The 14,335-nt window shown below is 39.1% G+C and overlaps 1 protein-coding gene across 2 annotated transcripts; it reads right to left on the bottom strand.

Moving 5' to 3' along the window:
* Window positions 1-839: 839 nt before the first annotated feature.
* tefa (TEF transcription factor, PAR bZIP family member a) lies at window positions 840-13,791 on the bottom strand. 2 transcript variants are annotated; one of them, XM_044337930.1, is made up of 5 exons: window positions 13,513-13,791; window positions 6,809-7,195; window positions 6,160-6,380; window positions 3,804-4,015; window positions 840-3,185 (listed from the first exon to the last, which is right to left on the bottom strand). In XM_044337930.1, the coding sequence occupies exons 1-5, from the start codon at window positions 13,586-13,588 to the stop codon at window positions 3,164-3,166; spliced, it is 918 nt and encodes a 305-aa protein (XP_044193865.1). In that variant the 5' UTR covers window positions 13,589-13,791; the 3' UTR covers window positions 840-3,163. The 2 variants fall into 2 exon arrangements, with proteins under 2 accessions (XP_044193865.1, XP_044193864.1); XM_044337929.1 differs by lacking the exon at window positions 13,513-13,791 and adding an exon at window positions 9,073-9,470.
* Between the last annotated feature and the right edge of the window lie 544 nt (window positions 13,792-14,335).

Here is a 14,335-nt window from a genome sequence, read left to right as displayed (position 1 = left end):
TATAACCATGGTTATATTAAGATATTAATAAATATATAATATATATATTCACTAATATTGGCATGACTATTGAATGAATAAAGGAAACAAAATCTGTCTTTTATCATGGAGCAAGAGTGAACATTTAATACTAACTATCAGGTTGCTTGGTCTTCCTGAAACATATCCTGTCTTTTGTCTGAACAAATATGATGCAGTCCAAACGTCCCCAGTGGCAGTTTTGATTTCAGGCATTTAGTCTCCTGGTAGAAATTGTGAATGTGCCAGTTAGAGAAGAGACTGTCCAGCTTATTCTTCCTCGCCTGTTCTTCCTCAACATTTGCCACTTTCTACATCCTCACTCTGAAACCACACACAGGTCCTGATATGTAAAACAGGAAGTGAAAACGCTCTACAGTTTTCCCTTTTGTTGATTTGTTCAAACTGGGGAGAACTGATAAAATAATGAAATGATGATTAAAGATAGTGTTGAAGCATTGACAGATGAATGTCTAGTGCCTGGGAGAGGTTTTCATGGTCAGTATCTTTAACTGGTTACACATGAAAGATTAGTCCAGGGCAACATATTGACACAATTCTAGCCATACAGTGCTATTTTTCTAGAAGTGTGATCATATTCATTCACACTATCACTGAGTGAATATGTCCAGCATTATTGATACTGAAGCCATCTGACAAATTACAGTTCCAGTTTGATACATTGTGATAAACATCAACCACATAAATGAGTGTTTTTAATTCACTAACAGATCTTGTCATATTCATATTTCTTCCATTTTCTCCTGTTGATTGATTGATCTCAACCCACCATCTCAGTAGAAAAGACTTCAGCACTGTAAGACTTTCTCAACAAGGCTTTTTATTTTTACATACTGTATATACAAGACACAGAGAGTAACCACACTCAAAATGCAAAGACATTTCTTTACAAATAAATACAAAGACTGAACCAGGAAGTTTAAAATCAACCCCTCAAAGTTATCAAATTGACCTGTTCCAGAGAGAAAGTAGATGCAATCTGGATTGTAGCAGAAAGCATTAAAAAAAAAAACAGTTAAACAAGTCAGGAAGCTCATAATCATCCATATCAGCATGATGCTTAAACTTACACTTTGGAGACCTCGTTTATGGATAATGTGACTCGTTTAGACTGAAAGGAATGAAGCTGGGAGTATTGCTGACTCTGTAGAGCTGGAGAGGCATGTTGGAATATTTCCACAGAATCACTGCGGACACACCTAATAATCCTGACGTTTAGTTTTACTCCGTAACAAATGTTGTTCTGCATGACAACAGAAAGATGTATTTACTGCAGGTTGTCATCTTAAAAAAGAAAAAAAAAGCCTACGTTTGTTTAAATTTTATTAGAGGAACATAAGAGAACCCCTTTCCTAACAATAGAAATCGCCCCCCCCCCCTTTCCTAAATGGCAAAATAAATTTATCTGGATGGAAGCACAGCAGCACAAAAAATAAAAAATAAAAAAAAAATCCCTTTTTTATCTGAAGTGTACAGTGAAAAAAACCCAGAGTGAGTCACAACTTTAGTTTCAGATGTAATGATGATTGAGAGGGATTATTTTTGTATGAGTCTATACATATACAATCCTGCATAGTATGCCTTGAAATAATATGCCCCCATCTCTAATCTGGCAGACTGCACACTGCATTGAAATGGCTTTAGACGTAGAAGACACTTAAAAGAGATTAAGGGGTTCCTAATTTTCGAGATACCCCAATACAGTCTGCACATACTGAGACTTCCTGGTTTGTCAAGAAATTTAAAAAAAATAAAATAAAAATAAAAAACTAAACTGGCAATAAACATTACCAGTTTAAATGTCTCAAGAGAGAATCCTTAGACAGAAATGAGTTAGAAAAGTTGGGTGAAGTCTGATGAAGATGTGTGCAAACATCCTAAAAACCTAATAACAGTTGATACAATCTAAATGCACGTACACTGCTAGGAGGTTTTTGAAAGCCCAGTTTAGTTTTGTTGTTTTGTCTGTAGCACTGTAATAATAGTGAGATCTTCACCTGTAATAGACAACATAACAAGCTTAATAAGTTGAACCTTTCACCAACAGCTGCCTTTAATAAGGCACTCATTAAAATAGTTCAATTAGCATTAGCATAAGATGGTTAGCGCTTATATTAATTACAATGTCATTGCGTTCAAAACTAAACAAAGGCGATTCAAAAACCTGCACTAGCGTTGTATCTGAGCTTCTATGTCATGATACTGAAAACATTATAAAATAGGAGAAAAAAAAAAAAGCCCAGAAAGTATCATTTTAGGCTACAACTATTTACAGAACATGCATCAGTGGTACATGAGTCATCGAAAGCGTTACAGACGTAAATGGAGAGCGAGGCGGAGCGACGGAGACGCACGCTGAGGCAGGTAGAACAGAGTGTTTATGTACGGCTCTGTGCCGCTGGTAAGAAGAAGTTTTACACAAAGAGAAGTGAACCTGGCTGCTCAAATGCTTTTTTTTTTTGTTTTTTTTTTTGTTTGCCATGTCACTGTAATCCCCTGAAGAAGCTTAAGTTATTGGAAATGTCACAGTCACAAAGTGTTTGTGGGCAAAAGAAAAGCCCAGCTCTTCACGTAATCTGCCTCATTAGAATATAAACTTTGAAAAATAAAAACAAAAGTGGATATCATCAGTATTCATTAAAACGTGGAAAGAACTGGAAAAAACCTGCAAATAAGTTTATCTCTACAACACCCTAGTGATGACTAACACTAAACTTTTACAACCGCTACCAAAGTATCAACTATCTTATTTATAAAATAAAATAAAATTAAACAAAACCAACAGTTTCTCCATAATAAACATCAAAAATGATCTCTTTCGGCCAAAGGCATACAAAACATGATAAAAGGAAACCTCGTGAAACAGGTGTCCTTAAGAAGCACTTGAATATCCTCACACACTCAGCTCACACACATGGATGGTAAATAGAATTCTTAATAATAAAAAAAAAAAAAAAAAAAAAACAGATATCGGATCCTAACGTGGTATTGCATCTCATGCTCTCACTCATCCTCTTCCTCCTCTTCTTCATCTGATCGATTCTAATGTTTTCACATGTCAAATCCTCAAATGGGTTTGATTTATTGATTCATTAGGGAAATAAATGAATAAATCAACTGTGGTCTATTGGTCTTCTGGCACCGCACTTGAAAGAGAAGAGAAGAAGGATGAATGACAAGGGGAGGAGGGAGGAGAGAGAGACACTGTTCACACATTGTTCACTTTTTCCAACCTGATAGATGAACCCTGATGTATTAAACCGCTGTAGGTCAATGAATATTCATGTTGTAAAGTAGAATATATGGGAATTACCTACAGTCTTACAGTTGAGACTGAAGACTAAAGGTCAAAACCTAGAGCTTTACTTCTACCCTTTCATACAGGAGAAGCAGCACGCTTGTCTGCTGAACTTGCATTTGTTACATATTACATCATAAAACCATTTCTAAAAGAAACGCCTAGTAACTTAAGTCAGGGAGTTTCTGACCCAAGTATCAGATGACACTTTTTTTCCTAACAGAACAAAGATTTAACCCACATCACTTTGTTGGTTTGAAAGAAATATTCTCTCCCTCCTCTCCACTCCTCTCCCTGCGTAACACACCAGTCCAACAGCGTCTTCTCAGCAGTACGGTAGATTGAGTTACCTGTCGGCTTGGCTAACAATCAGGACTTAAAAATGTCTGAAAACTAAGAGACTGATGCTCTGTCTGCTCTACGGATGGCCATTTACAGTTTCATGTGGTTTTCTTTGGTCCCTTACAGTGGTCCGAATTTGGCTTCGTAGCTTCCGGCGATGTTCTTGTAGCGGCTGCACTCCTTCCGTAGGTCGGCCACCTCCGTCCGCAGCGCTGCGTTCTCGCGCTCCAGGAAAGCCGCTCGGACGGTGATCTGGTTCTCCTTTAACCTGCGGGCGTCACGCGAGCGTTTGGCGGCGAGGTTGTTCTTCTTCCTCCTCTGCCAGTACTTTTCATCCTAGGGGAGGTGGACGGGAAATAAGCAGCAGGGTTTAAGAAACATCTTGGTTTTAGTTTGATGCGTGGAGACATGTCTTGGTTAATAATAGTCTTGATTATGACAGAGTAAAGATGGCCAATGCCTTCTTAAATATCAGTTGTCCAGTACTAGTGAAAAAATGCATTCTTATTGCCAACATATTAGCCTAAATCTGACCCCAGCCAAGTGTTTAATATGGCCCACAGCCAGGCTCACTTGTGCACATAAACAAAGCCAGTGTTCTCTCATGGGCTGGAAAGGAAGTAAAATCTCAGTTTAGAGAAATCATCAGACTGCTGAGTCACTGTGAGTTGCCAGAACAGTTTCATTGTGACATGGCCTCATTTCTACCCTGCAAGTCGGATATTCTAACGTGTCTATGGCCCTTACACCGCTAAAATATTATGTTTCATTTCTACAAAGAAACAAGTTTTTGAATGGTGATCTTAATCTTCTTGTTTTCAGTGTGCTTTTGAGATAAACAGTAGGGGTTGTAACGGTTTGTGTACTCGTCCCGAACTGTTCGGTACAGGATGTTTGGTTTGGTATGTGATTTCCCTCGGTTTGCTCCCTGACCAAAACAATTACTGTCAAAACAATCTAATAATTCACTTACATCCACGTGCAGAACAATAATTCTAGCGGAACATTTTGGCAGTGCAGCACTTAGCTGTAGCGTGCACACGGATGTTTGTTGGATGGATGTTTATTGAGGTTCATCTGTGTGGTTTTGTTATGTTGCGCTGTCCTGATATGAGTGTCACATTTAAAAGGCGTATTTTTGTCATCATTAATTGCAAATGTGGAAGACTTTATGATCGAACTTTTATAAAGAAGTCATCCACATACTGCTAAATGCCCATTCAGCTCATTACCACAGTGAAAATATTATTTTTGTAAATCGACAAAATACAAAGTCAACTGGGGAAAAGAGCTTAATGACAACAAAACCTGTATTTAAAGTCAGAGGCATGTGTAGAAGCCCTGCAGCCAATGATCATGGCAAGCAGATGGTACAATGTTTGATCTCATTATTGTAGTAAAGGAGCAGTTCACCCACAAAATTTAATTTCACTCATTAGTTTGTGGGACAATCAGAGACACTTTGATAACTCAACCAAACTACTACAGAAAGAGTTCATAAGCATCAAAATATCTCATTATACTATTTGTCAGAATACTAAACTGTAGTAGATATGTGATGATGTTGGACATAAACATTTCATATGAGGGCGAACTGTTCTTTTAAAGAGTCGTTAAGGGGTTGTTTAGCTCATTTAACAAAACTGCCTTCTTAAATCTAATTTTCCAGTACTAGTGAAAACTGGGTTTCTTATTGCCAACATATTAGCCCAAATCTGACCCCAGCCAAGTGTTTAATATGGCCCACAGCCAGGCTCACTTGTGCACATAAACAAAGCCAGTGTTCTTTCACAGGCTAGGAAGGAAGTAAAATTTCAGTTTAGACAAAATCATCAGACTGCTGAGTCACAGTGAGTTGCCAGAACAGTTTCATTGTGACATGGCCTCATTTCTACCCCGCAAGTCACATATTCTAACATCTATGGCCCTTACACCGCTTGTGCATTGTGGAGGAAAATGGTACTTTCCATTTCTACGAAGAAACAAGTTTTTATGGTGATCTTAATCTTCTTAAATTGTTTTCGGTGTGCTTAGAGATGGGTAAACAATGGGGGTGTAACGGTTTGTGTATTTGTCACGAACCATTCGGTACAGGATGTTTGGTTTGGTACTCGACTTTCCTCAGTTGGGTATGCTCCCTGACCCAAACAGTTACTGTCAAAACATTTTAATAATCCACTTACTCCGACGTACCAAACAATAATTCTAGCGCTTGAGTTCCATGTAGAACATTTTAGCAGTGCAGCACTTAGCTGCAACATGCAGGTAGCATGCTCATGCTCCTACATACTGATAATAATCTAAGAACTGGAGCTTATTCTGCTATTTTGACAATGTTTGCTAAGTGTTGAAACCCTGATTTATAGATACGTCTGCCTTTCTATATTAGTGAAAACAAATTGTGTACAAAAATCATGCAGGCAACAGCTGCATTGAAATATTGTGTTTAAGAGGCTTCATCTGTCTATTTTGCAGCATACCTTCTGTTCTTCAGGCACAAACACCTTCTTGGCCTTTTTGATCATAGGTTGTGGCTTGAGCTCGTCTTCGCTGAACTTATGTTTGCGTGGGTTAAACAGTTCGCCCCCCGGGACACTTGACAGGACCAGGTCAGTGGGATCTGGCTCATAGTTGATATCAACCTCGATATCTTCAGGGTCGATGGCCTCAGGCGTCTCTCTGTCCTCATTAGTGGTCACTTCTGAGCAGAAAAACACAAGGAAATATTATACAGCTGCAAACCTGCACCAAGGCTACAACTAATACAGTTCTTCTTAAGTATATGAATGAAACTCTACTATCTCCACTATGCATGCCCCCCCACCTCTCCGGGGGTTATTTCAGAACCCAGTGGCGTTCTGAAGTCACAGCCCATAAACACATAGTAACTGTGACATGGAAAATGGATGTAGAGATTTGAATCTTGGGCCAGATCAGTATGTATGTTTATGGAGACTTCTCTACTGTCGGTTTGTTGCAGTTAATTGTTATGTCTCCTAAAGTTATAACTCTAAGAATAATCTCACTGAACCTGAACAGCTGGTTTTCTGTCTTATTAAATACACTCAACAGGAGAGTTAAATGAAACTGTAAAGCCGTCTTGTCTGTGATCCTCCCACCGCCACTCACCTGCGGTAACATCACAGGTAATCTCAGACTCGCTGTTGGTGATTATCACCACTTCCTCATCACACTTATCCAACTCCTGAATGGGCAGCAAGGCCACTGAGGCCAAACTTGCTGGCTTGGTACCCTTCATCTGGGAAGAGGGGGCAGCCTTCAGATTCATTATGGCATCGCCGTCTATGCTGCTCCTCTGGGAGTCTTCATCGGCTGGGATGCCGTTCTCCATAAGAAACTCCTCAAGTTCCATGTACTCCAGGTGGAAGTTCTCGCCATCGTAAGGAATGGTCTTCTCCCAGATAGCGGGGGTCAGGGCGGCTGATGGCCCCATATCACTACCTCCTCCACCCAAGTCGACATTATCTCCCAGGGACAGCTTTTCTTTGTCAGTGTCTGCAACACAAGAAAGATAAACATGCAGTTGCAAAAAGGTCATGTTTAACCAGAAGGCAGATATGTGTCTGTTCTTATGAAGGTAAACAGGAAATCTACTGAAATAACACACAGTTGACAGTGCACCCTTTTCTCAACGATTATTACAATCTTTATTGACAGGAGACGGTAGAGACAGACAGGAAATGTCGGGACAGAGAGATGGGGATGATATCTAATAAAGCTCCCTGGAGCTTTGTACACTCCCTGGACGGACCTGAATGGGGTACACTGCCATCAAGTTAAATGGACTGATGTATCATAATGCCACAGTGCATCATTTCCTAAGAGGTAAACCTTGTTTGTTTTTCCTTACCAAGATTTAAAATCTCATCCCAAAATGTCCCTCAGGACTCAAACCCAAGCACTTTTATTACGTCTTTCAACAAGTAAGGGACTGGTTGTAAAACCTGTAAACTTCCATAACTGCTATAAATGCAATTTCAACACACACTCTGCTACAAAGCATCTCGACTTCGCAGGAAACACTGTGGCTTGGCAATGTTTGATATCCCAAAGGTACAACATAATAAAACCACAAACAGATGAACCTCAGCTGGGTCACATTGAAAGTCATATTTTTGTTATTATTTATTGGAAATGTGGAGGACTTAATTATTGGACACAGATATTGCTACATGCTACCAAACACCCTTTAATACAACAAACTTTGACAGGTCACACACATTTCCCTCACATACTTGTGACTATTTTTTGAATCAACAAAATACAAAGTCAACTGGGGAGAAGAGCTTAATGACAACAAAACCTGTATTTAAAGTCAGAGGCATGTGTAGAAGCCCTGCAGCCAATGATCATGGCAAGCAGATGGTGCAATGTTTGATCTCATTATTGTAGTAAAGGAGCAGTTCACCCACAAAATTTAATTTCACTCATTAGTTTGTGGGACAATCAAAGACACTTTGATAACTCAACCAAACTACTACAGAAAGAGTTCACAAGCATCAAAATATCTAATTATACTATTTGTTAAAACACTGAATAGTGGCAAATATGTGACAATGGTGGACATATACATTTCATATGAGGGCGAACTATTCTTTTTAAGAGTCATATCTGTTTTCAAGGGGTTGTTTAGCTCATTTAACAATAAACACACAAACACTGAGACATTTCTAGAAACCTCTGTATGGTGAGGTGGGTCAAGAGAAGAGAGGCCAGTGTACACATTGTGTTCAGCATATAGCTTCAGTGTTTCGTTTATGGTGTGTATACAAACAGTGAAATATACTTCCAACTGAGCTTACAGCTTGAACAGACTTTCACCATTTTCCTGTGGTGCAAAAACATGGATATTGAGCAACTAATCATGTCGTCATTAATTTGACCGTGATCAAGATTTTTAATTATAATGATCTGTTATTTCATAAATGTATTGAATGAATGTGCTGGTATTTACATGTTGGTGTGTGCTTGTAGATTTGACTGTATGACTGTCGATCGAGACTGTAATGATGTTGCATGTAAAATCAATGTTTACAGTATCTGGTGATTGTTGTGTTGCTGTGTGTACCTGTCCAGAGACTGCAAATGGAAATTAGCTAAATCTGGCATAAATAATCTCTTCTCACTTTAAGGTTAATGTTTTTTGTGCATGGTCCTTGTTTAATAAAAGGAAAATAATAATAATAATAATAATAATACATAAGTGTCGTTGCACGTATGTTAACCCACCCTTGAAACATAGCGTTAAGGGATATTTTTCTGGCGGCTAACATTACATTGTTATTTCGCCATTTTTCTCACGTGTTTAGTTAGTATTTAACCTACATTACTCGCTGTTTATTCCGCGTCCATTTAACAGTTACGGGCCTTACCGTCGTCGCCGTCCAGTATATTCGGCGGAGGCATTTCCATTATTTTCTTCAGAACCACCGGGAGTGCACTGGGGGCCCCGGTGGCCGTTTCCAGTGTGATGAGAATAGGCTCTCCCGACATTTTCCTCCTTGTTGTTGCTGTTATCAACGTAGAAACCAAAAGAACACAACGGCGGTTGGACCTGTCTCTCGACAACGTTAACGTTTGCGCTCTGACCGGTTTAGTCGCTGTCGGCGGCTGTCTGTGGTGCTTTTAAATTGGCTAAATCCTCGCAAAAAGTGTAACAACGACCGTCAACGCATCCCCGGCAGTATTGACCCACTTCCTCTGAAAATTAGGTGATCTAGAGATTTTAGTGTTCAGAACAAACCGCTCCCCCTCGTCAAAAAAAGGAAAAAGTCCGACCCAGCCCTGCGCTGATTGGCTGGCTTTGTCGCGTCCTCATTAATGTTAATGAAAATTTATAAATAAAGGGGCGGGCACTCTTGCGAGGAACCAATGGCTGTCGTCGTATCAAATAGCTGGGATTTCATTGGTTGACCGAGTTATATATGTTCCCTGAATACATCAACAGAAAAACGTGTCACGAGTAAAATAACATTGATACAGTAATCTCACTGTCTGATCTGGATCCAGTCTGTTCCTGCAGTGATCGGCCTCATTCATTTAAATTCATACAGCTAATCAAAACTTTTTTGCGTTATTTGTTCATACAGTCGTCGATTGGGAGGCTCCAAAACTTTCAGCAAGTTATGATTAGTGAAAAGTCAATAAAACATGTATTTACAGTGCCGTCACACGATCAGTAGATAGAACATTACACATTGAACACGTTTTCTCTATTTTTATCTAGGTATTTACTTCGCTATTCAACTTATGGCGGACAACATCACTCGGGGGCACATATAGCATATAGGCGGTCTGTCTCTATGCCTCCGCTCACATGCGAAGACATGTGCAGTTGCAGACCTTACATATCTGCCGGCGACGTCCAATGGAGATGCTCCGTCTCACTCAAGCGGAAACGTGCAAGAAGGGCGGCACTGCAGTTAATAGCCATACAGAGGTGCCACCTTGAGGTTTAAGTTACATCGCGGTTGCATTGCTGAAGCTTAGCAGACATCCCAAGGGCAGGGATCCATATGTAACACATGTGTTCACAAAGTTGCCTCAACAGCAAAGAACAAAAAGCACGTGATTGGTGTCAAAACAGCCTCCGCCACATCACCTTTAGGTTTGTTTTGCCTGTCCCACAAGGACTATATCACATTTGGTCTGGTTCATCCTGAATACAATGTTAATCCCATTCAAAAAATGTTTCACCTTTTTTCATTTATTAAGGAAGAAAAAAACAGGATGAACCTACACTTCATCTTCAACGACAACAACAACAACAAAGAGGACACATCATCATCCTGTGTTTACTCCAATGTGTGCATCCTTATCACTAAATGGGTTATTCAGCATGTTTATATGCCAAAATCAATATGATAAATGGCAAGAGGCAGCTGTGCACACAGTGTCCTTGATACAAGCTGAGGTTTTAGAGGGGGTTTGCCTCCTATGTTGTTTGTATGTGTCACACAGAATCTGTTTTTGGCACAACATAACCAAGAGGCGAAGTCTTCAAGGTCGGCTGCTACAGTAAAAAGTGCACGTGAGCTGGAGTCAAACTGAACATCACCTTCATCACATACTCAACAGTGTCTCATTAAAAAAACCTCTGACATCAATCTAATGATTTTTAAAACTATTCCTGGAATATTATCCCTAAGTTTACCAAAATTATAAACTATGTTGTTAAGACATGATTACTTTTCCTATAGTTGAATGACATTTTACAAGTTTTCAAAGCCTTTACAGTCCTGGAAAATACATGATAAAGCAGGAAGATATAGTGGTATTTATGTGTTCCAGGCTCTGTGTAGAGTACAAGGTTTATGGAAAACCACCTTGACATCATGTGTTTGTGCTGTGTGAGAATGTGAGACAGATGTCCTCTCACCCTGCCAATTATGCATAAACACACTCTACCTTGCAGTTTAAAAAAAGTCTAAAGCAAACCTAAATAAAAATCTTAGTCCTCCATGAAGCTCAATTTCTCATGGGAACACAGACAGACTTTAAAATGATATTTTCATCACAAATGCATTCACACAGACAATATACAAGCAAATATTTCACTGTTTGATGCCTTGGTTCTTTTCTGAATGAACAACAATAAATCATTCAGTGTTGTTGAAAGCCTTAAACTAGGTGTGATCATAAAATATGTGGCTCATAGTCAAGGTACAGTGCATGTGACTTAGCCAACAGGTACAGAGAAGGCTGGAAGCACTGGCCACAGGCTGTTTTGGCTCACGTGGATGCATGGCAACAAATTTAATCTGTCTGACTACAATGCCAACTCCCTGCCTGGCAAGTTAATAAAATGGATGTGAAAGTGGATTTTTCTAGAAACAAGCTTTGTTGTTAGCATGACTGTGTGTTTTTTTAGCTGTTCAAACATTATACAAAATGATCAACCCTCACTGTCAACTTTCAGAAATGCACAAACTTAGAAAATGCTTGCAGCACGTTTTGCTTTGCTGACACCTTTTAAAGAGTATGTGTTTTCCTGCTTAGACAAGTCATGATGCATTGTCACACAGTAAATACAACCTCAACTTTGAAGGTAATAACTATTGAGACACTCACAGTGCATGTGTTAACTGCCTTTCCACAGGTGCTATAGTAAACACAATCTAAAAATACAGAAGCCAAAGTTACAACCTTTCAAAGCAAATTCAATATGCAGCGGCAAGCTGGGGGTCCTGGAGCTGTACATGTGCCAAAATAATTATGAAAGCTGCTCCACACTGGTCACTTCAGACATGTGTCACATAGTGAGTCTAATTATGGTCAGTGATACTTTGGTCTTGACTGACAGTTCCTGTGAGCCCTGCAACCCATGATCATGGCAAGCAGACAGTATAATCTTTTTATCTAAATTATTGTAGTAAAGGAGCAGTTCACCCCCAAAATTAAATTTCATTCAGTTTGTGGGACTGTCAAAGACATAACTCAACCAAACTACTACTCATTATACTTGCAAATATGTGATAATGGTGAGCATATACATTTCATATGAGGGTGAACTATTGGAGAGTCGTGTCTGATTTTAAGGGTTGTTTAGTTCATTTAACAAAACACAAACACTGAGAAGTGATTATGAAATCGTGTTAAAATGTGGCCAACAGCAGCACACCTGTCAATATAATTATATTACTTGTCTCTAATCTGATTTTTGTAGCATGGTCCAGACTGGAAATGTAAGGCAAACAGAGCAATCTAGTGATTCAATCATGAATCTACAAAGCCCACTAGCCCCTTTCAACACACACACACACACACACACACACACACACACACACACACACACACACACACACACACACACACAGATCAGCACAGAATTACTAGCACAATCAGTTGGTTTTTACCAAGACTGGCTTCATTCATTCACTATTAAAAACAGCAAACATTAGGGAAATAACAGGAATACAATCTTTTTTGCTTACCTGCATTTTTATCTAATTGAAACATCACAGTGCAAGATTTAATTAAAGGAAAGAGCCAGCAGCACGTCTCAACTATCACTTTACTCACCATGTAGGTGTCACTGATTAAGTTGCTCTTAACCAGTTGGTGTTAAAGGACACTTGTAGTATTTGCTTAACAAAGATGCAACAGAAGAGAGAGTTCCTGCTGCTGGAAGTAAATGCCAGTTTGACACAGTATGTGAATGGAGATTTCTTCTTCAGATCTTTTTAACTGATTATTAAAGCTTTTATACAATGTTTTACTGAGCTTGTGGGAGGATATGGTCTGAAAAAACATGGCTTCTGCAAAAGCAGCCATTGAAATAAATCCTGAAATTGAGTTACCACAGAAAGTTAATGAAGTTATTGAAAAGAAATACATTTTAAATAGGCTGCATTAATATATTGTGATTACCAAAATCACAAACATTATGTGGTCTTATATCACAATATAAATAGCCACATTTACCTGCTCCAACTTAATTTACACCATCACATGATCACTGAGGATACTTCATTTTGACTTGATCTACACTACATTATGTGCCACTGCATCGTTTAAACTATCTGCTGAAGTTGTCCAACAAGTCAGTACATCTGAAGGAAATTGATTTAATGAATCCCAACAACCTGTGGATTCCAACTAAAGCCAGCTGATCTCTCAGCTGCTACAAATTCCCATCCAGCTCAGCTGACTATTACACAACACGCACGCAGTTTTTTGCTGAAATTTCAGAGCGTTTTGAGATACAACTCGAACAACAGTCTTTGCATGAAAAGAAAAAGACAGTGCTGCATGTGATTAGAGGCAAAATTCCAACAAAACGAATTTCACCGTTTGGTTTGACCGCCACTTACCATTTTCATCAAAGTTCGGGAGAGTAAATGGATGCTCAAGAAGAGACCTGAAAATCTCCGGGATCTCAGTAGTCATGTTTTTGTTTTTTCTTTAACTTGCAATTCGCGCAAAAAATATCTCAGAGCAGGTGAGCAGCTCAGAGGATGCGGAATAAAATTTAAAGAGATCCTGAGGCCGTGCAGGATATTTACAAGACGGACAGCTCCCAAAAAGTGGTGTGAATTCTACAAATATGACGGGTCAGTCGTTGTGAACTCTAAACAAGTTACTTAACGCAGACTGCCCCCTTCGCTCCCCCGCGGCCAATCAGCAGCGAGCTTTGCCTAGCAATCGACGGAAAGAGCGCCGATTGGCCAGTAGGTGTGTCCTTCACAGTGGTGACAGCCAATCCTGGAGCCAGGTCGGCATTACCTAAGGTAAAAAAAAAAAAAAAAAAAAAAAAAGTAAGAAAAAAAGGGGAAAAGTGTTGGACCTAAATGTAGCAGACTGTTATGTAAGACGGGCAATTAAACATAGTGAGTTACAAACAACGTCTACAGCTCCTCCCGAATCTATCTTTATGAAAATGAACTGTAATAATCATATGGTGAGTTTAATATAATTAGTTTATAAATTTTAGGTTATAGTTTAATATATCTAAATTAGTTTGCTAACTTTGAGCTGACAGTCCCAACTGTTGTAGTAATTTCTCAGAATGTTTAAACAATGATATAAAAATGATGAAAGTAGATAATACTCCTGCATCAAAATAATACACCTTAAATTCTCACAGCAGACATGTCTGAAGGAAAAGCACAGGTTGAACCAATTATAGTTAATGAT

This window comes from Thunnus albacares, chromosome 20, assembly GCF_914725855.1.
Source record: "Thunnus albacares chromosome 20, fThuAlb1.1, whole genome shotgun sequence".
Lineage (NCBI taxonomy): Eukaryota > Metazoa > Chordata > Actinopteri > Scombriformes > Scombridae > Thunnus > Thunnus albacares.
Note: the sequence above shows the minus strand (reverse complement) of the source record. Positions and strands in the feature narration are given on the sequence as shown.

Bases quoted from the DNA above. Each gene is read 5' to 3' on its own strand.
- tefa (XM_044337929.1), bottom strand. From the start codon at position 9,193: ATGTCGGGAGAGCCTATTCTCATCACACTGGAAACGGCCACCGGGGCC. The intron at 6,381-6,808 runs GTGAGTGGCGGT...TTTTCTGCTCAG, and splicing joins TACCTGTGATGTTACCGCAG to AAGTGACCACTAATGAGGAC. The intron at 3,186-3,803 runs GTAAGGGACCAA...TTCTCTTTCAAG, and splicing joins GAAGCCAAATTCGGACCACT to TGCGGTGCCAGAAGACCAAT.